General features: G+C 40.0%; 1 protein-coding gene across 2 annotated transcripts in view; it reads left to right on the top strand.

The window, feature by feature from the left end:
- The window catches only part of TRAPPC12 (trafficking protein particle complex 12), an 85,647-nt gene extending 60,692 nt beyond the window's left edge, over positions 1–24,955 (top strand). Inside the window, exons 7-12 of one of the 2 annotated variants that reach the window (XM_030555498.1) lie at positions 3,965–4,037; positions 10,138–10,211; positions 17,706–17,804; positions 22,092–22,192; positions 22,981–23,068; positions 24,506–24,955. In XM_030555498.1, the coding sequence (XP_030411358.1) occupies positions 3,965–4,037; positions 10,138–10,211; positions 17,706–17,804; positions 22,092–22,192; positions 22,981–23,068; positions 24,506–24,748 (678 nt within the window). In that variant the 3' untranslated portion in view covers positions 24,749–24,955. Of the gene's footprint in view, positions 1–3,964; positions 4,038–10,137; positions 10,212–17,705; positions 17,805–22,091; positions 22,193–22,980; positions 23,069–24,505 lie in introns of those variants that run through there. The other variant, XR_003999490.1, reaches the window with a different exon arrangement.
- The last annotated feature ends 1,885 nt before the right edge of the window (positions 24,956–26,840 follow it).

The raw sequence follows: 26,840 nt of genomic DNA, 5'->3' as shown, positions 1-26,840 counted from the left end.
TCTTCCAGTGCACCTCTAAGACAGGAATTGCAGGAACAGGTGTAAGGGAGAGAGGAGGGAATAAAGAGGAAGATGTACAAACAGGACAGATGAGAAATTTTGCACAGTTGGTAATTTAACCACTTAAACCATTTGAAATTGTTTAGAAAAAAATTACTAAATCTGACATTTCTGCATATATAATTGGTCGCACAAATCTGTTAATCGGGACCTTGTCTGCAGTGTTCATAAATAGAACACATTCTCCACATTAAAAGAAAAAGTCATGGCACAACCAAAAAAATAACATTAAAAATAAGGGGGAATTGATGATGGGGGATCTTTGCAGCCATAAACCAATAGTGTTTTGGTTTATTACTTTAAAAGTGAAGGAAGAATATTTCAAAATCCTTAGCCCTCTTTCTGGTTTACAGAAGTGTCTATGGATACCCATTATGTAAATGTGATGATCTTGGAATCATAAAAGCTAGAGGTGGGAGAAGACCTATTAGCTCACCTTCTAGCTCTCTGCCAATGCATGATTGTTTTCTAACGCTTAGTCTAGTTTTTAATGAACCGACCTGTGAGTTTGGCACCAGTTCCCTTGAGAGACTATTCCAGCCTAATACTAATACAGTCTCATTGTAAGAAAATATCCTCATATTCTGTTTTCCTTTACTTAAGTTCATCATATTACCCCTAACTTAAACTTCTCTGTATACTGCTAAATATTACCTCTCACTCCTTGGTGTTTACACCAATCAGATATTTGTAGACATCACTTTAACCAATCTATGGACATCATATTTAACTCTTTCATTCTGCTCTTAACTTAGTCTCTCCAGCCCCCTGATCACTTTACTCTTATGTGAACTCCCTCACATTTGCCAGTGTGTTTCTATAATCAGGTACACACAATTGCACTCAATATTCAAGATGAGGTCTGATGATGTTGCACTCAAAACTTCATGGGGCATGAAGTCATCCCTAAGATTCAGCCAGCCAATCAGTTTTAGTCAGTAAATACTTAGTCATATTACAGTATAAATGAGGAGTGGGCAAACTACGGCCCGCAGGCCACATCAGGCCCACGGGACCATCCTGCCCGAGCTCCTGCCCCGGAAGGCTCGCCCCTGGCTCCTTCCTTGCTGTCCTTCCTCCCCCGCAGCCTCAGCTCCCTTGCTCACTCTGTTGCTCGCGCAGTGCTCTGGGCGGCAGGGCTGTGAGCTCCTGGGGCAGCGCAGCGGCAGAGCTGGCCTGACCTGATCTCTGTTCTGTGTGGTGGCAGCAGTGGCGGTGTAGCCCAGCTCCAGCCAGACTGCATGGCTGTAGCGCCGCCAGCCACCAGTGCTCCAGGCAGTGCGGTAAGGGGGCAGGGAGCAAGGGGGGTTGAATAGAGGGCAAGGGAGTTTGGGGTGGTGGTCAGGGGACAGGGGTGTGGATGGTGGTCAGGGGGAAAATGGGTTTGAATGGGGGCAGGAGTCCTGGGGGGGCAGTCAGGAAGGAGGGGCTGTTGGATGGGGCAGCAGGGAGCAGTCGAGGAAGAGGTTTCAGGGGCAGTCAGGGAACAGGGAGAAGGGGTGGTTGGATGGGGCAGGGATCCCTGGGGGGCCATCAGGAATGAGAGGAGGGGTCCGATGGGGCGGCAGGGGTCCAGGGGCAGTCAGGGGACAGGGAGCGGGGGTGTGTGGATGGGGCAGGGGTTCCAGAGGGGCCATCAGGGAACAGGGGGGGTTGGTTGGCGCAGGAGTCCTGGGGGGGGGGCTGGGCAACGACCCCCTCCCCTATACAGCCCTCCATACAATTTACAGAACCCGATGCGGCCCTCAGGCCAAAAAGTTTGCCCGCCCCTGAAATAAACTGTAGCCAGATGGCTAGGGCCTATTCAAGAGAGCTCACGGACTGGCATAACCAAAGCTTTTCAAGTCAATATCAAGGGGCATAATCAAAGTTTCTATGGTGAGTTAGTACAACTCCTGCCTGTATAATCTTTATTAGGATTATAATATTAGTATTATAGAGTATTATAATTCTCCCGTTGTGATAAACACCAAATTCACACAGGAAAATAAAGGTTACCTTAATAAGGGTCATGCATGCATAGCTAGAGTTTTGTTATGCATTCCTTATGCAGATTGTTGAATGGAAACTTTTCCCAGAATACAGTTTTATTTAATCAAATGTATAGCTGTGGATATGCCTCAAGGAGGAATTTAGATCCTGTACATTTTTCCGTTGAGTTCAAATATAGCCATGAGTATAACCAGTGAAACAATCACAGGAACTGCAGAATTGCATGTCCTACAATTTGTGTCTCATTGCAAATTCTGCCTTTTTCTGCAGAACTTAGGCTTCTTGTTTTAGGGCAGGGAAACGGGGTGGAAATTGCTAGTGCACTGTGTGGTACCACTAGCCTTCCCTGCATAAATCAATATGCTGTTGCCCTGTTAAGCAAGCATTGCAGAGAACTGTCTCCAGACAAACAGCATCAGCAGCAAAAGTATGAACTGTTTCTTCCATTCACCTCGATGATGTGTTCACTTGAAAATCTAGCTGGGACCATTTAAATGCTAATACTACCGTGAAATAAATTCTAACAAACACGCATCTGGAGACAGAAATTTAAAAAGAAGACAAAGCTGCCTTAGAATAAAATCATCCCTGGTGTAATCAGAATGAAATCAGTGTAATTACTTCAGAGTTGCATTTAACCCATGATTCTCTTCTGTTGCAAAATAAGCTCTTTCCTATTGCCCGCCTGGTGACTAAAATGGCCATTTTTTGGTCGCTGCTGAAGAGGCACTGGACTCTTAGCTACATCTTTTGGCACCTAAGCGTCTTTAAAAATCTATTCCTTAAATTCCTAAACCCCATTTTCAAAAGGCTCTTAATACCTAAGGCACTTTTAAAAATAGAACTTAAGCTGTGGGATCAGTTGATCTCTTTTGACAATTTTACCCTATTTCTTTCACTGTTTGGAAAGCACAAAGCACATTTTGAGTGCTACTGCACTGTAAATAATCTCTCTTTAAATTGTCATCAACTGAAAGCACTAGGTACCCAGTGTACTCAGCCCCCAGGAGAGGGAATGCCTCCTATGTTGCTGATAAACCAAACTCATCAGCTCATTAAAGAGTGAGTGGCTTAACAGGCTCTTAAGGGAGTCCCATTCAGTCTACTGTGACCAAAAAGATGAAACTGAAATGCAGTGATTTAAGGGGATGGGAAGCAGCAAAAATAGGGTAGTCTTCAAGAGTCAGAGAGACATTTGGATACACTATAGCTGGACTGGAGAAATGCAATTGGCTTACATTACAAATGAAACTGTAGATATATATATTTTCTAAGTGCAGATATCTTAAGCCAGAAGCTCCAATAGTTATACGTATTCATTCTCCAGATAATCCAGCAAACATAATTTTTTTCTCACTCCATAGTTTATGTTGTTTAAAATCTCTAATAAATAAAAAACAGCAACAAAATCCCAACTTTGGGAAGGAAATGGAGCTGAGAGTTAGAAGGGTCATTATTTAATTAAGAACAAAAAAGGCAAATTCTCTTTAAAACCAGAGCATCACTGAATTTATGGGATACCTAAAATAAAATTTTTTAAAACCTCTTAGTTCTCTTCTGGAATCAGTTTGACATTTTTGCAAGAGCTAATAATCATTCTCTTGTGGGGCATATTTGATATTTTGCTTAACAAAATGCATATGTCCCTGGTGTATGCTGTCTTTAAATGCTTTGTGAGTATCATAAACCTGAACTCTAACTTCAGCACTACAGTACAAAGGCTCTCTGTTATGATTGATCTAGCTATAGTAATAATCAGTGATTTTGAAATGTGTCCATGTGAAACATTCCTGTTTGAATTGTTTTATATACAGACTATGACAGCTGTAGATAACTTGCATATAATACAAAATGCTGCCTAATTCCAGAAGGCCTGTTTAAACTCATGTTAGTTTTAAACAATTTCCTACAGATATTAGAAAATTTGGAGCAGGGCTTAGCAGAAGATGGAAGTATGACTAACATTACACAAGAGAACCGACAAGGTAGGCATTTTTTTAAATTTCTTTTTACAGGTAATATATTTTCATCACTTGCCCAGGTATGCCAAAAGTTTTCACAAGACTGCCCCAAAGCTGTTAAAAGAGTACTTTTGTGACTGAATAATCTCTTCGGCCTCTGAAATGATGCACCTTGTATTTTTATTTGCTGGAATTCATTTCACAGTTTCACCTTTTATTTTGATCAAATTGGTGCAGTAAATCAAATCTCCTTTGTAGTTTGAAGAAACAAAGAACATGGCTGCCATTCTGTAGTGTTAGGTGTACAAGAAAATCAATTCATTGCTGAGGCATTGGAGAGAGACCAGATGGACATGTATGTTAAGAGGCTCATTGCCTCCATCAGTCTTCTCCCCTGAAATCTGAAAAACTTCTTTAGATCCAAATTTTCCCTCCTTCTCTGTTGGTCCCAGCAGATTATATTAATTTGGAGGGTCTTTTGCTGTGTATTACCCTATTTTGATTAAACATTTATGGGAGACTTTTTCTTTTTTATTTTAATTAACTTGTTTATTCAAGATCATGGGGCAGGAAGAAAGGGGATTTAATCAGGAGCTGCTGTTTGAGACTCCTGACCAAAAAAAATTCCTTTTTCTCTGATAACATTTTTTTGGGGGAGTAGGGGGGAGGCAGCCCTATAGTACTTTTAAACACGTGGGGTGGGAGGGATGGGAAGGAAGGGAAAACATAGGTAAGAATGATGAATAACATTTTCTAAAGCGTCTTAGGCACTGGAGATCCTAAGGCTCGCTGAAAATCAATGAAATTTGTGGATCAGGGCCTTAGCATCCCAATGAGACTTAGGCACCTAAACTCCACTACAATCCATAAAACCAGTTTGGCTGCCTCCTAACCCTAAATTCACTCAGCACCTAAATTTTTGCTTTAAAAGTTCCCAAGAAACCAAAGATTTTGCCTCTGTGCATGTGCACAACACCTCATTCATGGCCTCCAGATGCTTAACCCGCAGCGGGATCCTCAAATCAGGTGAAGATAGGCGGGGAGATGTCTATCTCTCCTGCTGGGTCCAGCCTGGTAAGCGTGCTGAGAGCGTGCTTAATGGATGGGGACTTTTCAGAATCCAGCTGGAAGAGTGGGAAGTGGTGGTGGTGCTACTTCCTCCCTTATAACATTTAGCACAGTGGTTAGAGCACTTGCCTGGGATGTGGGAGACCCAGGTTCAGTCTCCTTCTGCTTGATGGGGATACTGGATTTAAACAGGTCTCACACCTCTCAGGAGGGTGTTCTAACCATTGACCTATGGGATATTCTGATGTGGAGTATCCTCAATCTCTCCTGCTGAAGTTGGATATATAGTGAAAGAGTGATTAGAGCTGGGGGACAGGATTTTGGGTCTCCCCAGGTGGGTGCCCTAACCACTGTCCTATAGTCTCATTTGCACTTTCTCTTTCTGGCCCTATGATTATGTAAGTATTAATATAAAGTGGAACCGCTTCAACAGGAGAGACTGAGGGAGCCCCACATCAGACTATCCCTTAATCCCATAGTGTGACAGGTTCAGGCCAGATGGCTGCAGGAGAGTGATAGAAGGCGGATATATTAGCCCCAGGTTAAGTAGGTCCCCTTTCCCTGGATAAGGTAACAGGGAAGGTTCCAGAACAATCAGGAACTTTCTGGAAACAGTTAAGGCAGACAGGCTGATTAGAACACCTGCAGCCAATCAAGAAACTGCTAGAATCAATTAAGGCAGGCTAATCAGGGCACCTGGGTTGAAAAGGGAGCTCACTTCAGTTTGTGGTGCGTGTGTGAGGAGCTGGGAGCAAGAGGCGCAAGGAGCTGACAGTGAGAGGGTGAGCTGCTGGAGGACTGAGGAGTACAGGCATTATCAGACATCAGGAGGAAGGTCCTGTGGTAGGATAAAGAAGGTGTTTGGAGGGAGCCAGGGGGAAGTAGCCCAGGGAGTTGTAGCTGTCATGCAGCTATTACAGGAGGCACTATAGACAGCTGCAATCCACAGGGCCCTGGGCTGGAACCCAGAGTAGAGAGCGGGCCCAGGTTCCTCCCAAAACCTCTCAACTCCTGATCCAACACAGAAGGATCTCTGAGGCTAGCAAAATCCTCCAATAAGCGTAGGACCCACCAAGGTAGAGCAGGAACTTTGTCACAATAGTTAGGACACACTTCTGAGAGATGAGGCCCCTGCTTAAACCCTTTCACCCATCAAGCAGAGGTGAGATTTGAGCCCAGGTCTTCCACATCCTGGGTAAGTGTTCTAACCACTGGGCTAAAAATTATAAAGGAGGTACCATCACCACCTCCTCCAGCATTTCTTGCAAGGAACCACTTAGACACCTATGTCATCTGACATCGTGAGAGTATTGCAAGCAGAACACAAGCGCCTCCTGGACTTAGGCACCTAACTTTGTCAGAGGAGCGGGGCTTAGGACACACCTCTCTCGTTAGCCTCTCCCATTGGCTAGCTTAGACATCCAAGCGTCATCTTTTTTTATGAGGTAGCTGCCCCAATAAATATGCAAGGTTGCTCAGTACACTGCTAGCTTTGAAGTTTTATGGGCTGAGGATCATCCTGGATGTGCTAGGTATTATGTACCTCAGAAGTGGCAACCTTAGTCACTTTTTAGAAAAATGGGACTTAGGCACCTACGTCATTTAAGTGCACTTGAACATTTTACCTGACATGACTTTTTAGGCACTGTAATGGGGCAGATGAACCCCTTACCATGTCCAGCAAGCTGGGGGTTAAAATGTCCTGTCACAGGAAGCCAAAAGTCTTTCTGCCACTGCCAACAATCTATGAGTTAACCTGGTTAACATTCCTCCAGGACACTGTTCCCCTATAGAGTCTAGGAAATCATTGTCTACCATTAGGGTGGAAAGAGAATAAATCAATTTGGGTATAGTCCCAACCAATGTGAAATTTTGCTTTATACAAATCTCTACATACGCTGAGTGCTTTTAGGGGGAAGAGAGGGCATGTGCAAGCACTTAGCAGCCAGATATTTGCATATGTATTCTGGTGAATATTAAATTTACTTTTTTCTGAGGACAAGACCAAAAAGCAGAAAGAAATACTTCACCTTTCACAAAAATTTGTACACAACACTCGCCGTTTGCTCAAATTATTTGAAAAAAATGAAGCTCTTTCTCTTTCTATGTGGCTCTGTTTTCACCTTCTGTTCCCTCCCCATACCTGGTTTCCTTCATAGGGTTTCACTCTTTTCCACCCGATGGCTTTCTCCCACATGGATTCCCTACTTATTTTCCCCAGGCCTTTTTGCTATTCCCCACCCTCCCTCTAAAAGACTGACTGCTTTTTGTCACATACGCAGAGACTTCTGTCCTAGCCGCTTACTAGCTCCATCCCCTAAAAGCTGTCCCTTTCACCAGCAGGTAACTAGCTCCTTGCTGTACGCCACTGTGTTTGCAATTGTCTTTAGAACTGTGCTCAGCTTAGCAGGGGGAAGAGCTAAAAAGAGGTGGTCAGCAGGAACCAGGGGAGGGAGTTGCTGAGCAGCTGGGAGAGATGCTGCTGTGCTTGGACTACAACTGCCTGTCTGCGTAACACTGCCAAAGGACCCTGGGGATGCTTGCTGGTATTGTTGGCTGCTCTTGCCTGATGGGTTCGGTTGGCTCTGCTCCCTACATGCCCCTGTGCTGCACTTTGAGCTGCAGGAAACTATATTTTTGTGGAAAATCTAGCTGAAACAAACCTTATTAACTGTGGCTGAAAAATACCTTAATTCATTATGGGGATTATGTCTGGGGAGTAATTTCCTTATTGCCAGTGTGAGTAGGTGCTGCACCAACCAGCCCATTACATGCATCTTCTCTACTGTGGAGCAGAACGTCTCATTTTCCAGTTGTTCAGTAGGAGGAGAGATTTAGCACTGCACCATTTGCCTGGCAGCACGTTTGTTTTCTATAAGGAACGAAGTCTGCAGCTGCACCAGGCACAGAACTCCCATTGAAATGAATAGCAGTTCAGAGCACAGAGCCACTGTACAATCAGAGCCTAAATTAATAACCATTAAGATGGAATGTTCAGATTGATAGTGTAGCAGCAAAGGCTTGCAAGGTGAGTTACTGTCATTTCTGCTACAGGGTTACAGATAATAATCATCAGGTATTGGGTTTCTATTTTTTGTTTTCCCATGTCATTCTTTAGCCCCTTGCTGCCAGCAATAAGAATGCCTCTCGAGTGTCCTTTTGGTGCATATTTGTTCATCCATCGGACTTACTGGGCCTGAGCTTGTGGTTGCTTAATGTGCAAAACTCCCATTGTCTTCTGTGTATTGAGCAGTTGTAGAAATGCATGCAGCCATCTCGGTGACATTTTCCAGCATATTTGAAAGTTCTCATTTGCTGCTGTTTTTACTTTATTCTGTGCCTGTCCTGGCTACCACATATATATCTTAACAGTGCCAGCAATAATAGAAAGTGTTCTTTATAACCAAGTGACATCACAACACAAAACAATAAACTATAATCAAATGCATTCTTTTTTTAAACACATCACAATAAGTTTGACAATATGGTATGAGCTACGTAATAGCCTAATTTCCAATCACCTAACTTGAACTCAGACCAATGTAACCCCAGATTTTTTTAATATTAACATTTAGAGACAACACAAGCACATAAACATCAGGAAATGCACTTGACAAACCTAAATTTGCTTCAAAATGGTATGGTAACATAATTAGAAAGAGTTATTTAACACTGCCCTGTTTCTGCCATAGGCTCAGAAAGAAACAAAAGGTAGAAAACAGGGGGTAGAATGTCCTCTGATGGTATGCAAGGCACTCCTAGTTATGGCAATACATGTTTTACATGAACTTGGGGTGGAAAATATCTAAAATATGACTTATGCTGCTGAATGATATAAGAGAGCTATGACTAAGGAAGCTATTATAAATTAAATACCAGGTCCAATCTTGGAGACAAAACTATGCACTCAATTTTTAATGTGTCTAGAACACAAAGTTATATTTTGTACCTGTCTCACCAAGCTTTTATTACCTGTAATGAATGGCATTTGTAAATCATTAAAGAAAATTAACTCTCTGTAACCCGCCATGGTTTTTATAACAGATCCCTTTATTGCTACACAAGAACAAAGAGTTATCACTGTTCTGTTGCAACCCCCTTTTTTTTTTCCTGTCTCTTCAACCACAGTACAGCGGCTTTGAGAGTTGATTGTCAGGGTGAGCCGTAATATCTGTTTTCAAATAATTAATTCAAAATCAATCAGTACTAAATTAATATCCCTGATGTCTATTTTTGAAGAACAAAAGACTAATTTTATTTCTAGTACTGATCTGTAGAGCCCTGCATGGATACAGAATTTGTATCTGCATCCGATCTGTGATCCACAAACATGGTCTGAAGATACAAAGTGGATAGCCTCAGATTTGCACAGCTCTGCTGATCTACGGTCCCTGTGACAGTGGATACATAAGGAGAACCATTCTCTTACAACATCATGAGTCTGTCTCAAACCAAGGGAATGAGAAATCTGCTGCTGCAGCCTTTAAAGCCTGCAAGCTCCAGGAGCGCTGAGAAGACAGACAGGCTCAGCAAATTTTTCCACCATATCACTAAGCCAGAGGCAAATACAAATAGTCCCAGACTCAGTGTGAGCTCTGACCCTGCATGTTCTGGCTTTGAGATGAGATTTCAGCCTATGTTTGGGTTTTTAGCTGATTAAATTTAATCCCATAAATTACACAATTGTATGCTGATGGTAATAATTATTTAGATGTTTCTATGTATCTTTTGTTCTGAACTTAGAAAATGTGTGGCTTCTTTTAGTATTTAATATGTTGCCTGAACTAAAAGCTGAAAGGTTGTCCGTTGCTTTTGCATCGTTGCATCATTTGTGCAGATATTCTATTCCTAGAACCAATCAAACTAGTCCCTTTGAGAGAGGCAGTATTTTCTATCTGACAGTACAGTGTGGCAGAGAATTAAAAATTCTATGCTAAATCCCAGTGATGTTAACAAGGGGGATCTTTTAACTCAGAATTCATAGGACCAATAATTGATGGCTAGAAAGAGCCTCTAATTTATTTGTGCACATTCACAAGCTGCTCTTATTTTGTAGCCTCTGTTGAGCTGTGGAGGTCACGTCTGGGCCGGGTGATGTACTCCATGGCAAACTGTCTGCTAATGATGAAGGTAGGTGGGTGGCAATAACTGCAGAGTTACCGTATATACTAGAATAGAATGTCAGAGAAAGCGCAAGAGAATTACCGGTACATGGATAGTGGAAGACTACCTGACTGTACAAGGTTTAGCTTAGTGAAGAATTAATTAGACTTAGTAATTACTTATTTAATAGATAACCACTTGCAGCAATATTCTTTAGGACCATATCTACACTTATTTCTTTTGAAATCATTTCAGAGCACATGCAATAACAATACAGAATTTGCATTTTTAAATTGAATTTTTCAAACACTTAACTAAATACTGTAATTAAAATCAATTATATGCTCTCTGTCTTTCTCAAACTATATACTAGGAATGTTAGCCTACAGTATCATTACTGTGTGCTACTAGAGTTTGTGTGTGACAAAGACTTGAAACATCCAAATAAATCTTCTGCCTTGTCCATATGTCTGTGCAACAAGGTTCTGACCCTGGAGTTTTTAGTCTCCTATAGCTGCAATGGTAGGAACAGTCAGAGAGGAGTTGTCTATTTTTTGCCTGTTTTTTTTCCTCCTCCTGTAAACCATCTTACTCCATTTTGTGCAGCAGCTTCGCCTTGCAATCAGAAAGAGGGAACAACAAACTTCTTCCAAAGTAGACCTCATTGCCATGGGAATAGAGATGCCCCCGTGCTAATCTTGTGGCAAGAGCAATGGACTGCCTCGACCCAGATCTTAAAGCTACTTTATGGATCAATTAGCATCAAAACCCCAGAGCAACACTATCCACACTGTATCCTCTCTCAGACCAGGCTCTGAACTTCTCCATATTTCTAGCGTTGAACCCTGTTATAGTTTTGGCCTTCACAACATCCCAAACTGTAACAGGGTTCAAAAAAGAATTAAATAAGTTCATGGAAGATAGGTCCATCAATGGTCAGGGATGCAACCCATGCTCTGGGTTTCCTTAGCCTCTGACTGACTGCTGGAAGTTGTGAGTGGACAACAGGGGAGGTGGATACCTTGACAATTGCCTGTTCTGTTCATTCCTTCTGAAGCATCTGGCACTGGCCACTGCTGGAAGATGGGATACTGGGCCACATGATCTGACCCAAGTCTGACCCAGTATGGCTGTTCTTATGATCCTAGTTGCCCAACGTCATTCCTGAACATGGCTTTCAGTAAAGCTGAATAAGCTACTTGTAAGCCTTGTTTTCCTGATGTTTTTAACACTGAAATAATATCTCAAATAATGTACAGGTATGAAAGTGTCAGTGTGAGTTGCCCAGAGCCTGCCTTAAAATTCAGCATTTTGCTCTTATGAGGATCCCAGGAGATGGAAATATATATTCAGAATAGTTAGAGTGAGATCAGCACTATTCCTTTGTACGTAAATGCAACAGCACAGCAAATCAGGGTGGTCAGAAGGAAGCCCCATTCTGTCTTTAAAGCAAACAAGTCTCTTCTGAATCAGAATCCTGAGACACAGTCAGTTTTCAGGAAACTCCCCTTTTTGAAATGCAGGGAGGAAAAAAATTAATCTCCATCCCAAACTTAAATCTATAACTGGAGTATAAAAGTATCCAGTTAAAGAAATATAGTTAACAAACACTGCAGGCTTCCAGCTAGTTATACAGTAACTTTGCTTGTAACTATACTGATTTTTTTTTCCCAAGCTCCTTATGTCTCCTTTAGTTACTTCTGCACTCCTCTTCTTTTCTGCGTCTATATCCCATTCTTGTTTCTGTTCCCCTTTCATCCTTTTTTTGGTATTTTCTTCTCATTTCAGTAGTGGCATGAACTCTAACTTCTAAGCCAGTCATCAGTGTTTCTGACAAGGTTCTTCAAGGGAACTGCCCTCATTCTCCTTCCTGCATTTCCCCAAAACAGGGGAAACTCTCAATCTAGGAAACTAGAATTCCAAGATTATTTCCAGTATTCAGATTTCCCACATAATAATACGTGTTGCTATTGAACCCCAACATACCCATTACCTGTATTAAACTCGTCCTTGAATATGTTGCATGTGCCTTTCCATGGTGCACATAATTTTCAAGAACTAGAAAAGAGTCAGAATCTTTTAAGAGTAATTTTCAAACATAAGTCATATTGCAATTAAAATCAGGACAAAATGTGAAGATAATCTGTACTATATATGCCACAAACCCTCTGACAACAGTAAATTGGCTTCTTGTTTGTTTTTTCCTTTAAATGTTCTCAAATGTTAAAACAGTCTTAATAACAAACAATGCTCATATATTCAAATCTGCCTTCTGCTTTAATTGATAACAAATTATTTCTTCAAATAATGATTTTTAAACATGGTCTTTTTTGAGGATCAGTGTTCTTTGAGAAAATTAATTACACAAAGCTTCAGATATCTGTAAGAGATATCAGTTGTATGTAATATACTTCTAGAGGAGTATTCATTGTAAAATATATCATTCAGTTTTGAAGCTTTTTGTTTTCCGGTGTAATGAATAAACCAACAAATTCTGAACTGAATCAGTGCAATCTATCGCCATCTAGTGACAATATATAATATTGGGATATAATTCTATGTTGATTCTGAAGGACTGTTTGTTACTTGAATCATTTGTGCTGTTGGGTAGATTGGTGATGATGATAATAATAATAGTTATTTACTGAACTATAATAATATTCCCTGTAACTTGGTGTAAAAAACATGGACTAATTTCCAGCTGTAAATTTTATTAACCTTTTCCTTTGGCTAGAAAGTTAACTAGTATTTGTTGAAATATAATTATAGATTATCTTAAAGGCTAGGATTGTCAAAGGAGCCTAAAACAGTTAGTTTCCATGGGAGTTGGGTGCCTAACACCTTTAGGCTCTTTTAATAAACCTAGCCTTAAAGATTAAACTCAATAAATTCCCCTCAGTGTCATTCTTCTTGACCATCCTGAAACGAAAACTTACGAGACCCATGGAGTTCTGTCCTTACATGGCCACATGAGCACCTCACTAATAGCCCTGTTAGGTAGAAAAGAATACTATTTTACAGGTGGTGATTTGAGGCACAGAGAAAGTGACCCACGATCACACAGGAAACCTGTGGTGGAACAGAGAATTGAACCTGGGACTCCTTTACCCAAGGCTAGTCCTCTAATCCAGTGGTTTTCAAACTTTTCTTCCGGCTACCCAGTTATGGAAAACTGTTGATTCCTGTGACTCAGTGGAGCTGGGGATGAGGGGTTTGGAGTGTGGGAGGGGCTCAGGGCTGGGGCAGATGGTTGGGGTGCGGAAGGGGTTAAGACTCTGGCCTGGGGGTGCAGGCTCTGGGGTGGGGCCAGGGATGAGGGGTTTGGAGTGCAGGGAGGGGCTCTGCATTTGTGAGGGGCTCAGGATTGGGGCAGCAGGAGATTGGTTTGCAGGGTTGGGGCACGGGCTTACCTCAGCCATCTCCCAGTCAGCAGCGCAGTGGGGGTACTAAGGCAGGCTTCATGGCTGTCCTGGCACCACAGACCACACTGCGCCCCAGAAGTGGCCGCAGCAGGTCCAGCTCCTAGGCAGAGGTGCGCAAGCAGCTCTGTGTGGCTCTCACCTGTAGTCACTGCCCCCTAGCTCCCATTGGCCGGTTCCCAGCCAATAGGAGTGCAGAGCCAGCGCTTGGGGTGGGGGCAGCACACAAAGCTCTGTGGCCCCCCTGCCTAAGAGTCAGACCTGCTGCTGCCTGCTTCCCGAGTCCAGCATGGTGTCAGAACAGGTAGGGACTAGCCTGCCTTAGCCGGACAGCACCGCCGTAGGGTCTTTTAACGGCTCGGTCAGCAGTGCTGACCCATTGTCTTATATTCCGCAACCCAGTACTGGATCACAACCCGCAGTTTGAAAACCACTGCTCTAACACTTGACCATTCTTCCTCAGATACGGAATTATCTTTCTCCTATCTTCATCGTATCTAGACTACTGAATGCAGCAGCATGAGGGAGCATTCATTCCAGATCCAACTAATGCAATGCATTACCTCCTTTCAGCAATCTGATTGATTGCACACACACACACAAAATCTGCATTGCATTTTTACTTCGTCAACCTGAAACATTTTAATTTTTAAAAAGTTCCATCCAAACTTTTGCAGTCTTACCAAATTTGTTGTCACTGAAAAATAAACTCTTAAATGACATCCCTATGCATAACATAGATGCACTCTAATTAAAAGCAAGTGCCATATTTTAAAACATATAAAGAACATAAGAACTTACTTATTCAGAATTGTACCCACTTTTGGATAGCTTGCTGCTAGTAGAACCAAAACCAGAAGAGATTTTTTTTCCGGAGTGGGAGGGGTATCTGGGTCTACTACAATTAAAAGATGTGGAGGAGGAAGGGAAGACAGCAATCTGTCCTAGTGACGCAAGAGTCTGATGTCTAAGGACTCTCTTCTGATCTGGATTCTGTTCTGATTTAAAAGACAAAGACAGCATACATTGTCGTCTCTCTTGCTTTAATTATGCTGTAGTACTATCTTCTGGATTCATAACACTGTGAAACTCTGTTTTCACAGCCACTACAAAAGTACTACAGAGAGGGAAAAGGCCAAGTTTTTTTCCTTTTTAAGAAAGTTATTCATATCCTCCTTTCTCAGGACCAGTTTCTCAGGACTAATCCTAATGACCAGTTTAGGGTGCAAAAACGAAAGGTGATTATTAGTCTCTAGTTTCTGTACCTGATCCCAGCATACCACTGAGCATGAACATTTGTTCCTACCTCCAATGAACTAAAGATCATATTTAAATTATTTGGATTTAAAATAAATCACAAATTTTGAACAACCTGTCTAATACAAAGATTATTTAATACAAACACAGATGCATTTCAGTACAAGAAACATATTTTACTTTTCTTCGTGCAAATAGCCTGATTGGATTCATTGGGACTATTTACATGAATAAGTCTATCTAGGTTTACGTCTAAATAGTCCTTGATTCAAAAGTTATTAAAATTTAACACAATGTTGCCCATTCTCATAAATTTATCATGTGTAATGCAAATTTGTCCCCTCCTGCAGGCATTCTTATGCAAAAATCTTCAGCCTTCATGTGATTTTTTTTTTTTTAGGAAGCAATGTGTGAGAGAGAGAGAACTCCCTATTTATGTTTTATAGTTTAGTGGAAGGTGCGTGAACCTTTTAAGTCCCAGGATTATGAATTCTAGTCCTGATGCTTCCAGTGACTGCTGTTAACGTTTCTATACCCTTCTTGATCTTAAGCCAAGATTTCATATCATATGGGAGGGTAACTGTCCTTCACAATTTGCACAGATAAGTGGGAGCTTACACAAGCCCGCTTCAGGCAGAGCTGATAATGAAACACAAGTCTCTAATATGACAGAGCTAAGTTTATCCATTTTGCAACATAGTCTCCCAGAAGGAACCTGTCAAATGAGGTGCCTGTATAACTGACACTAGTGCAATGTGGCTTTCTGCCATAGCGTAGTGGGTAAGCCACACACATTAATGATTCTGCTACTGCATTCATGCAAAGAGGTGTGGTTCTTTAGCTGAAGTGTTAGCGACTCACCCTTTTACACCCAGAATACAACCCTACATATGTCCCAAGCAGGGGCATTGTTTCATTAGGTTATGCTCTCTGTAACCACTACACCAGAATCTGCTCCCAGAACCAGGAATACAAGCCAGTTATCCTGATGTCCAGCCTTCCATTTCTGTAACCCACTAACTGTGTGCGTGGTGTCTCCCTGTATGGGCTAGTCCTCATACAGATAACAGCATACTTTCCTCCTATCACTTACTCTCTTAGATGAAGTGGAGGAGGTCTGTGCTTTGGATCTGAAGATTGTGGTTTCCAACCCTGCTTGTACTGATGTGGGGTGAAAAACTATATATATGTATAAAAGTTAGGGTAATGACCGCAGAGTAATTACTGGAATTATTTTATGTTGTAAAATATTGCATTTAAAAGTGAATTAGTATAACATCCCATTTGTTTTACTGTTGCATTTTTATTATGTGTAATTGGTTACGTATAATTGTCCCTTTAGACATATGAAGTGACAGACTGCTTTGTCTCTTCACCGAAGAGTTAATTCAAGTTCTCTACCTTCAAGTTATATCTCTGAAGTTAGCATAGCTCAAGGTGGAGCAGCCACAATGCAAAATAATATTCAAGCAGCGGCATGCACTCGTGTGGCACAAAGACCTCTGGGTACACATCCCATGATTCTTAGCACTGCAATAAGTTGAGCTGCTCTATGAATTATTTCCCATTGATTTGTGGGAGAAGTTTTCTGCCTATCTGGATATTGGAGGTGGGGGAAGAATCGTGAGGAGGCAGTCTAGCAGCACTTGATAGTGTTAACCTGTATCCACACGTGCTCACTCAAGTTTTATAATTTGTGAGAGTTCTCCACAGTGTAAATATCACCCACACATTGATGGAAGGGGGAGTTCAAAAGAAGGCAGACCAAATAAAACCTCCTGACTTTTTTAGGGTCAGTCTGTTGGATTTTTGAACTTCTGGGATAGCCAGTATTGATACAGTAACATTTAGTATGACATGGTGCATCAGAGTGACAACAAGAGCTCTAAATATGTCAGTTATTAAATATTATACGTTTATCATTGTTAATAAATTATAGTCACAGTTTGCAAATTGTTTGCAATTGAAGATCTCTTGATTTTTGTTACTGCAAAATTGAATTATTACAGGGAGTGATCTGGGTCAGAAATAGGAGGGGCTTAGTCATTTTAAATACAGCCATAAGAAAACGTAACAAAGTTCACATTATCTCCCATCAGTTATGGAGTAGAGGAGAAGGAAGAAGAAATGCCTGCAGCATTTTTTCCTAGTAAGTTAGGGGGAAAAGTGACCCCTGTTGCTTTTCAGCATTAAAACTTGCAGAGATTAAGCACCTTCAAGAGGCAAAACAAAACAAAATGGTAGGCTGCTAGGCAGAGTGTATGCTAGCTATCTTGAGATGCTTGTCTACAGCCTGGAAAAAGCAGGCTGTGCCCCTTAGTCTCTGATATGGTTTTGATTCTGAGCATTGCAGTAGAAGTCCTTGTATTACAATTTACACATGGAATTTTCAGAAGTGCCTAAATCTCTTGGGTTCATAATCCCCATTGATTTAGACGAAATGGCACTTGTGCTCTTAACTCACTTAGGTGCTTTTGAAAATGCCACCCTAAAACATTTTTGGAAGTTGAAGAGTAAATGGTCAGGTTCTGTTGGTAATTTTGCTGAGGAGAGACATGATCCAATTGGAAAAAGAAATGTAAAGAAAATTCTTCCACTTTATCACTGGCTGTAGTGTACATTTCCAATAGAACTGAATAGTCAGAATGTTAGAATAGTCAGCAGCTAGCACTATTATGTTGGGAGGAAATTCCATTAACATTAAACTTTTGCAATGATTTTAATTCTGTACCTGTTCTCATTAATATCTGTTTACTGCTAGCACACTTTTTAAAAACAGCGTACATAAAACAATGAGTGAATGCTGAGCTTAAAAATCTAGTCATGTGCTTTTTTCCCCCTTTAGGACTATGTGCTTGCTGTAGATGCATATCACACAGTCATCAAATATTACCCAGAACAGGAACCTCAGCTGTTGAGTGGAATTGGAAGGATTTTTCTTCAGGTATATATGTTACTCTGAATATGCTAAGTAACGTTGTTGACAGTAATGTAATGAGCAATTGTATATTTAAAACTCTGTTCTTATTCTCATTAGGCATATGTATGGTAACCTAAATGTAGTAGAGACTTTAAAATAAGATAAAACAGAGTTTCTACCATGAAACATTTGACTAGATTAGAAAATGTAAAGTATTTACAGTGGTGAATCAAACTTAATTACATTATCTAACAAAGATGACGCTATGGAAATTACGCCTAGTAATTATATCCATTCAAAGGGTGAGATCCTGATCCAACTAGAGTCTATAGCAAAACTCCCACAGACTTTAATGGGGCCAGGATTTCACCCCAAATCTAATTTCCGTCTTCTTCAAACCCATGCAGGCTCCTGGTGTTTAATCAAACTGCGCCCTAAACAACTTAATCCAAAAGCCATGTGAGAATTTCCTCACCTTCCTTTTGCCATGGCATTATTTCCATTGTGGAGAGAAAAACCAGCAGTGTTTCATGTGTACAAATAGTGTGCATATGGCTGTGTAGATTACATCTATTAAATACTGTTGCAATATTAAATTGTTTTTCAAAAAAGGATCTCTTATTACTATGCTACATAGTAATCTGGTGAAAATTGAAGTCCTAACATTTCAGATCCCACAAATCAATAAAGAATGGGTTTGTAACATTCCCTAATGTTAAACACTTCAGACTTTCTCTTTTATTAATAAAGGAAATATTAGTGTTTAAATGATATAATTATTTATAAACTTTCTTCTTGTCTGTGGTGCTCAGACTATAAAATTAAACTATCGTATTTGGGGTTTCTTTTTACTTGGATGAAAGATAATTAAATTATTATTGTTTGTTTGAAATCATATAGGTTGTCATTCAAACAAATCCAATTATGGAATTTTCAATTTTTCTAGCAGGAATTTTATTTCAACGTAGTTGATCATTCAGTAGAAATGTGGTCGTGGTGGTGGTGGTGGTTGAAGGTTTTTTCTGAATCAGAATTGATCAGAACGTTAAAGTGAAATTCCTATAAAATTGAGAAATATAAAAGTACATTAATTATAGACAACTTCTACTAATTATGTGTGTTAAAGAAAGGTATAACTATGAATAAAGCTACTCAAAGTTCACATCATTGATAATTCTGGGTCATAATAGAAAAATCAGTCAGCCAGACTGATTGCTTTACTTGGCACTGTCATCCGACAAAGCAGAGATCACTTCCTGCTCCTGAAGTCTTTCTCTCTGATACATCAGTGACTGCATTAACACTCTCAACCTCGAGAGAGTGGCCATAGACTGCCCCATGTCTCTGAAGAGCAGTCTGTCCATCCAACTTAAAAGAATGGTGTTAACAGGCTCTGAAGAGAATCCTGTCAAGTTGTCATCCTCCTTGATGGTTGGCTATGACATGGGATTATTTGAATTAATGGCTTTACTGCCAGAACTGGACCTTTCCTCATAGCATAGCAGAATGGAAAATAAAGCCTGAGGCAACTGTTGGCTTGCTGACATAACCCTGGACAATAGCTAATGAAAATACCACTTCTAAATGCAAATAGGTCTTTGGCCTGGTGCATCAGGGAGAATGTCTTTATTGCTTGGCAATATTTCCCGTTTTTATTTGGTAGTTTTTAAATATAAGAATAAAAGAAGAATTCAAATTGCCTGTTTATGAAAATAAGTATAAAACCTCATTGAGAGAGGGTAGACTGGACTGAAATTTAATAGCAACAAATTCCATCTGGAGAGTGCTAAGCAAATGATAGAGGAATTTGATGTCAAAAGAAGTCATCACTGAGCATGTAAACAAAACTAAGAGGGGTGTGAACTCAGAGAGAGGTGCAGATAAGAGGTGTTGGGAGCCAACATGTGTAGGTGTCAGCTGTCTAGCATGTTTGAACCCTAGAACAGGCAAACTCCATGAGAAGAAGACAAAAACCTTTTGCAGAAACCAAGGGGAAAGGCAAAGGGAGCTTTTCAGAACTCAAGCCTCATACTTTCACAGAAAATTATTGCCAAGTGATTCCCAAGTAGTCTCAAACTGTTCTATTAGCCATGAATTGCAACCAGAAGGGTCACAATGAGCCTGATTTTACACATTTATGAAAGTCCCAAAGATATTTTGGGAGTAGAATTCAACTCCTAAGTGTGAAGTAATGCAGTGGTGAATTTCTAGATGTGACTAGTGAAGAAGTGCTATGAAAATGAAGTGAAGGGTGGAGTCTTGGGAGACGTAACATTGGCATAAGGATAAGCCAAGTGTTGTATCCTCTCTTACTTCAAATTTCTCACAAAACCCAATTCTTCCATAATGCCTACAAGAATGTATTGTTTCAGGGGCAGTGAGGTATAGCTGAAGGGTTTTTAATTTTCTTTTTAAGTATACAAAATAGTGTGTGTGTGGTGTTTCTGTCTGATATTACCTATATCCTTCACCTTCCAAATGTCACTTATCTTTAATTTGTTATGAGCGTCTTAGAGCAGGAATCATGTCTTCCCATGTATTCACAGAGCACCTAACACAGTGAGGCCCTGATTTTGAATGAGGCCTTCAGTAGCTACCATCATATAAATACTAAATGAGGGGAGAGATTCGGAAAAAGCAGAAAAGGCCCCAGTCTATCCCCAAGATGCTTTAAGAGGTAATGTGAGTAAAGCTGTCAGCAACCACTTGAGGCACATCAGAGACAAATTCAGACTAATAGGTTAGGAGGAAACAGTGAAGATGGTTTGGGCTTCAGTATTTCATTTTGTGCTCCTAAAGTACTCTGAATCTGCTTGCTAGCCGACCCTTATTTGCTATTTGAATAACTCCATCAAAGGACTTGAAAGGTGAAATTACTGTCTAATATACAAACCCGTGGTTTTATGTTGTTCTGTGACTATTTTAACCCCAGTCTCTGCAATAGATTACAGCAAAGGGGATTTAAAAATAGCGCCTAAAAAAATTTCTGAAAAATAATTCAGTTAGGCAGTGCAGATTACACTGGAGGAATATTAACCATGGGTTTCATTATTTGAGGCTAACGAGGGTTTTCATGTTAAATTGGAAGTTTTAATAATCCTAATAGTTAAATTAGTTCAGAAAAAGTGACTGCAATTCCTGAATTAATTAAGTAAAATCCAGTGGCAGGGAAGTAATTTTAAATGGTTAAAATTCCAGGAGTAATTTAAACTGATTCTTGTATGTCAAATATCCTGGAAAAGCAAAAGAGATAAATATTTTCCATTTGTTTAACGGAGTAAAGGCACTTATATATTAATAGTTTATGTATAGTAATTGCATATTATTCAGAGACTTGAATACTGAGATACAGTTAAGAAATAAGAATTGTTCATGATAACAAGTTTTGTAAACTACCATATTTTTGCTAAAAGAGAAGAAAAGCTTATTTCCTAAAATAGTCACTCATAACTTTAAAAACTGTGACATTTGATTCACTTAACCTTGACCACCCTCCCAAAAAAAATCAGTTCTGTTTTCTGACAGTTCCCAAATCCATCACTCCTTCTACCCATGCACCCCCTTTATCATCTAGCTCAATACTTCTGAATTCACCACCTTACCCCTTCCTCAGTACCCTCACTGAGGCTCTTCTAAGTGGCTTCTCTACCTGGTATTTTTCTCTCGGTAGCAGCTGTGGTGGGGGGTTCTTCTCTAGTCTCTGGCTGTGGGGTGATTGCTTGGGAGGGGACTAGGTCTCCTCTGGTCATAGGTGGGGTGGTCATCTGAAGAATGGGTCTTCCACAAGCTACCTGGTTACCATGCGCCATCACGCTTATGATTGGTAGCTCCTGGCTTTGAAGAGTGATCCTGTTTCCTCTCTTGTGTAGTAGCTATTGGAGTTAGCTCTGCTATCTTCTCATTTCCAGCTCATTTTGCAAACCTCTGTGGTTTTCTTTACAATGGAGACCCTGGACACCTGTCAAAGCAGCTAGAAATGAGGAGACAAAACCATCACTACATAATATTCTAATGTTCCTCTGAGCTCAGTTTAAGAACCAGAGCCTTAGGGAAGAGGACGCTGTATGTAATTTTTTTTATTCACTTCTATGAGCTTAATGAGGAATTGTAAAAGTCTGCCTTGATAATGGCTTTAGTCCATTCACAGTGAATAATGACTAATCGGAGAGGTAGAATTATGATGCCAGTTACTTTAATACTTCATATGTTTTCACATTTTGGTTCTTTGTGGAAGGATGTCCCATGAAGATAACATTTGAATGGGTCTTTCTCTTGCATTGTCCTAACTTTCTTGTGATTTTTGTCATCCAGATTGGAGATATAAAAACTGCAGAAAAATATTTTCAAGATGTTGAGAAAATGAGTCAGAAATGGGATGGACTACAGTACCAAATTATGGTTTTAATGAACAGGTAGATAATTTAAGAGCTAAATGAAATTTAAAAATATGATTTTGCAAAATGCGCATTGTGAGTTTTAAAGTACCCTTGAGAGTATCTCTTTCTCTGTCTTGCTCTTTTATGTAACTACATCTGTCAGAAGTGAAACTGAATGGCATGTACACCATGTGATCTGTATTACTTGGTGTAGTCATTGTGGCTTGAAACTCTTTAATTACAAGAATTGATTTTACAAAGTTTTTTCTCATGCAATGCTTTGAAGAATATGTTACCCTATTTTTTCAATATATACTTTTAGGAACAAAGACGCTCTTTTGGATTCTGATCCTGCAAATAGATTCACTAGTGCAGACCCAGCACTTGTTAGCTTCAAACAGGTGCCAAGGTATGCACTAGTAAATCAGATACATGATGGAGTCCTCAGTTTTTGGTGTTTATCATATTGGCTAAATATTTTTGACAAGTACAATACTATTACAAGTGTGTTCTGGAAACAGATATAACACTTGTAGTTTCATAGAGAAATTATTTTAGGAAGACTCTCTGCATTTTAACAACAAATATAGAAAAGCATTGCTTTGGTGAGACAGTATCTGAAGTGGCCAGTGATCTGAAGTGTCACTTCATTTGTCTGTAAATTGGTGTCTCACAGCTGGCTCCTGATTACACTGTGAAGAGCAAATGTCAAAAACTCTCACATCTATAAGAGGGAAAATAAAAAGTGGTCTCAGTTCCATTTGAAATGTATTATCACCTTGGGTTTTTCAGGATAACTGACTCACACGTCACTTACTTTCTAGAGCATTTCTCCATCTTGGTCAGAATAACTTTGCAGAAGCTCACAGAGCCTTCACGGAAATTTTAAGGATTGACTCTGCAAATGCTGTGGTAAGACTCCAGATCTGCTACATTGAATTGACACCTGAGTGGTTCTGTCATAGCTTATCTGTTAGATTTAGATAGCACCCAAAAGGTGCTTGGAGTTTTATAGAAAAATGAGAGATGGTCCCTGCTCCAAAGAGCTTTCTCTGTACATAAAGATAAGATACAAATAAAAACAAAGGGATGGGTAGGGGAAGGCAGGACCAGTTTACCTGAAAAGCATGATTGTTTACTGCATGCATTGTAATGGGTTACATGTTAAGGGGGCTCAGTGAAGGCTTTTATATATTGGCTTTGTTTTGTTAGAGGTACATACTTGAAAACAAAATGGCAATTGCCAACATATGGGAAAATAATTTGTCATGGGTATTAAAGGGACACTATCAGCTTGAAAAATCGCACTTTTTTAACTCATTTTAATTACTATTTTTAGAAATAACACTAAAGGCTTCTGATCCTGCAACTGCATCTGTGCATGCACATGGGTCTGCCCATATATAACCAGCTGTAAATCAGAGCCTAAAATTCTTATCACTGAAAGACATTACAGAAGAATTGTCAGTTTTTTTCATCTTGTTTACTTGTATATTTGGCAGCTCTCTGATTCTAGGGATGTATCAGTATGCTGATCCTTGGGCACAAGCATGTGTCCCCAGTGCCATGTTCCCAGGCCCCTTTAAGACTGAGGGAACCAAGTTCAGGGAGCACATGCTTGGAGTCATATGACTGCAGGCTACAAACGCCACCTGCTATAAATAGAGACAGATTCCCCTCATTTGTGGGAGACCTCTAAGAGCTTCTTAGGGAAGCGGATTGTGTCCTCCCCCATCCCCAGCTTTCAGAAAGTGTGAAAGTCTCCATTGCCAAGCATTTCGTATTGCTTTTGTCTCTTTTGTACCTTGTGTTACTTAATACATTTTGCTCTGATGAACAGGATATGGAACCTGATGAGCATTTGGGATTTATTTGGACTGCCCTAGCTAGTGAATCTACCCATTGACTTAAAAGTCAGTTTCAGTAAATCGGTTTCCCCTGTTTGCATCTATGTTTCATGTAGCTGCAGGGGAGAGAAGGACATTATTAAAAATAGGAATAAATAAGTGTAAAACTAGAATAATTGGCAGGAGGATTCAAGGACAAGTGTGTTACCTGAAACCACTTTCAGCTCACTTTTAACATTATATATTGAGTCCTTTTACCAATCTGAATTCCAGCTTGGATTCTTCTGTCTTTTAGAACTTCAGATGTTGGAGGTCAGCCAGTTTTTGTTATGGGATAAACACTGAAAGTAACCAAGCTCCCAATGCCAAGGATAAAAGAATTGTAGGATAAATAATACATTTCAACAATTGCAATTATATGCACACCAAAAAAAAAAAGTGAAGACTTATTAAATTTGGTTTGACTCCAGGCTCAATATATATTTATAATCTTTTTCTCTAGGCTAATAACAATGCAGCTGTTTGTTTGCTTTATCTTGGAAAATTGAAGGATTCCCTCCGGCAGTTGGAAGGAATGGTTCAGCAGGACCCTAAACACTACCTACATGAGAGTGTTCTTTTCAATTTGACAACTATGTATGAACTGGAGTCATCCCGCAGTATGCAGAAGAAGCAAGCGCTGCTTGAGGCTGTAGCTGTCAAAGAGGGTGATAGCTTTAACACTCAGTGTCTCAAGTTAGGATAGTTTGTTTTCATCTACCAATGTTTTTTATGAAAGGCTAATTTTTAAAATTGTACATACTCTGGCTAATCTGTAAATGTTCCTCTTATGAATGAAATGAAATAAAATAAAATCTCTTTAATTATGAACATATGGCAGAATTACTACACTATCTACATGGTCTGGAACAATAATCCTTGCCTGTCACTACTGGGATTTCTCTGCAGCTCTGTTACTATTTATGGTTATTCCTAAGTGTAGTATCCACAATCACATTTACTCAGATGGATTCCTTTTTTAGGAGTGACACGTTTGAGCTGACTTGTCTTATGGTTACTGTTGTTGGTTATTATTATAAATTCTTCAGTGATTAGGGGAGAAACATGACATTATCAAGTCTCGTAACATGGCTAAGGGTTCCAGAGGATGTCTGTACAAGTAACACTTTTCAGAGTGGTACCCGTGTTAGTCGGTATCAGCAAAAACAACAAGGAGTTCTTGTGGCACCTTAGAGATTAACAAATTTATTTGGGCATAAGCTTTCGTGGGCTAGAACCCACTTCATCGGATGCATGAAGGGAAAAATACAGCGGCAGGTATAAATACGTGAAAGGGTGAGGATTGCTTTACCAAGTGTGAGGTCAGTCTAACGAGATAAATCAATTAACAGCAGGATACCAAGGGATGAAAAATAACTTTTGAAGTGGTAAGAGAGTAGCCCATTACAGACAGTTGACAAGAAGGTGTGAGTAACAGTAGGGAGAAATTAGTATTGGGGGAACTGTCTGTAATGGGCCACTCTCTTACTACTTCAAAAGTTATTTTTCCTCCCTTTGTATCTTGCTGTTCATTGATGTATCTCGTTAGACTGACCTCACACTTGGTAAAGCAGCTCCCATCCTTCCATGTATTTATACCTGCTTCTGTATTTTTCACTTCATGCATCCGATGAAATGGGTTCTAGCCCATGAAAGCTATGCCCAAATAAATTTGTTAGTCTCTAAGGTGCCACAAGGACTTCTCATTGTTTGTAGGAATAGCATTTATCATAAAAGTTAAATCCTGAATGCAGATTTGCTTTCAGCATCTTCTAGTGTGTATGTCCCACCCTCCAAAGCGAATAAACTCAGTTCCTCATATTTGTGCACTCACAGTTGATTGTTTCATTTTTTAATCCAATATTTAAAACCCTATACTTTCAAATGAGATCTCTGGATCAACAGGAGAACCATTGCCATCGTTTAATTTATCCCTGTTTGATAGAGAATCAATCCAGATACTCTGTTAATCTGTAAAACTGTCTATGTGGGACAAATAAAGAGAGCTATACATTGTGCTCAAGCACAATAATGGTCAGGAGTAAGGCTACTCCAACTGCTGCAAGAGAATCTATCATCATGAATTACTGCACTGGGACAATGTGCAGTCTTGAGCTACCAGGGTTCAACACCATGTCTTGTAGTCAGCTTTTTATGCTACGCCTACCACTGTGATATCTCAATGCTTGTAAACAGTACAGGCCTACATTTTAAGGCCAGCTAGTAAGATGGCGTTTTTTGTTTTTTGAGATGTCCAACTTGAGGCGCACCCTAAAGAGACCTGATTTTGAGAAAGTTCTAAGTGTTCACCTCTGAAAATCAGACCTCTCTGAGGTGTCCAATTTGGGCAGTCAAATACTGAGGTATCTATAATCACTGATCACTTTTGAAAACTTTGTCAGCACAATAACAGCTGCATAGCTAAGAGTTTTGGCCCATTATTCTAGAATGCTGTTATTTCTCCCTTAAGTTATTGATATGTTGATACAATGGATAGCCATGCTTCCAAAAGTTTAAAAAAATTAAATTTCTATAGGACTTCTGTGGTTTAAGGTCAGTGTTCCACAGCTGAATCTGAACCCAACTAGTCCAAGAAGGATATTCATTCAGTTAAACTAGATATCATTGCTAACACTTATTTAAGAGCCACCTGGAGGCGGGGTGGGGCGGGGGGGTGTTGGCAAGTATTTTAGCACAGTGAGATAAAACTGTTGGTAGTTTATATCTCTTTTTGATAAGCACAACATATTGCTATAATTTTAAATGTAATATAAAGACTATGAGGCAGATCCTCAACT

The sequence above is a fragment of the Gopherus evgoodei genome, chromosome 3 (genome assembly GCF_007399415.2).
Source record: "Gopherus evgoodei ecotype Sinaloan lineage chromosome 3, rGopEvg1_v1.p, whole genome shotgun sequence".
Lineage (NCBI taxonomy): Eukaryota > Metazoa > Chordata > Testudines > Testudinidae > Gopherus > Gopherus evgoodei.
This window is presented reverse-complemented; position numbering and strand designations above follow the sequence as displayed.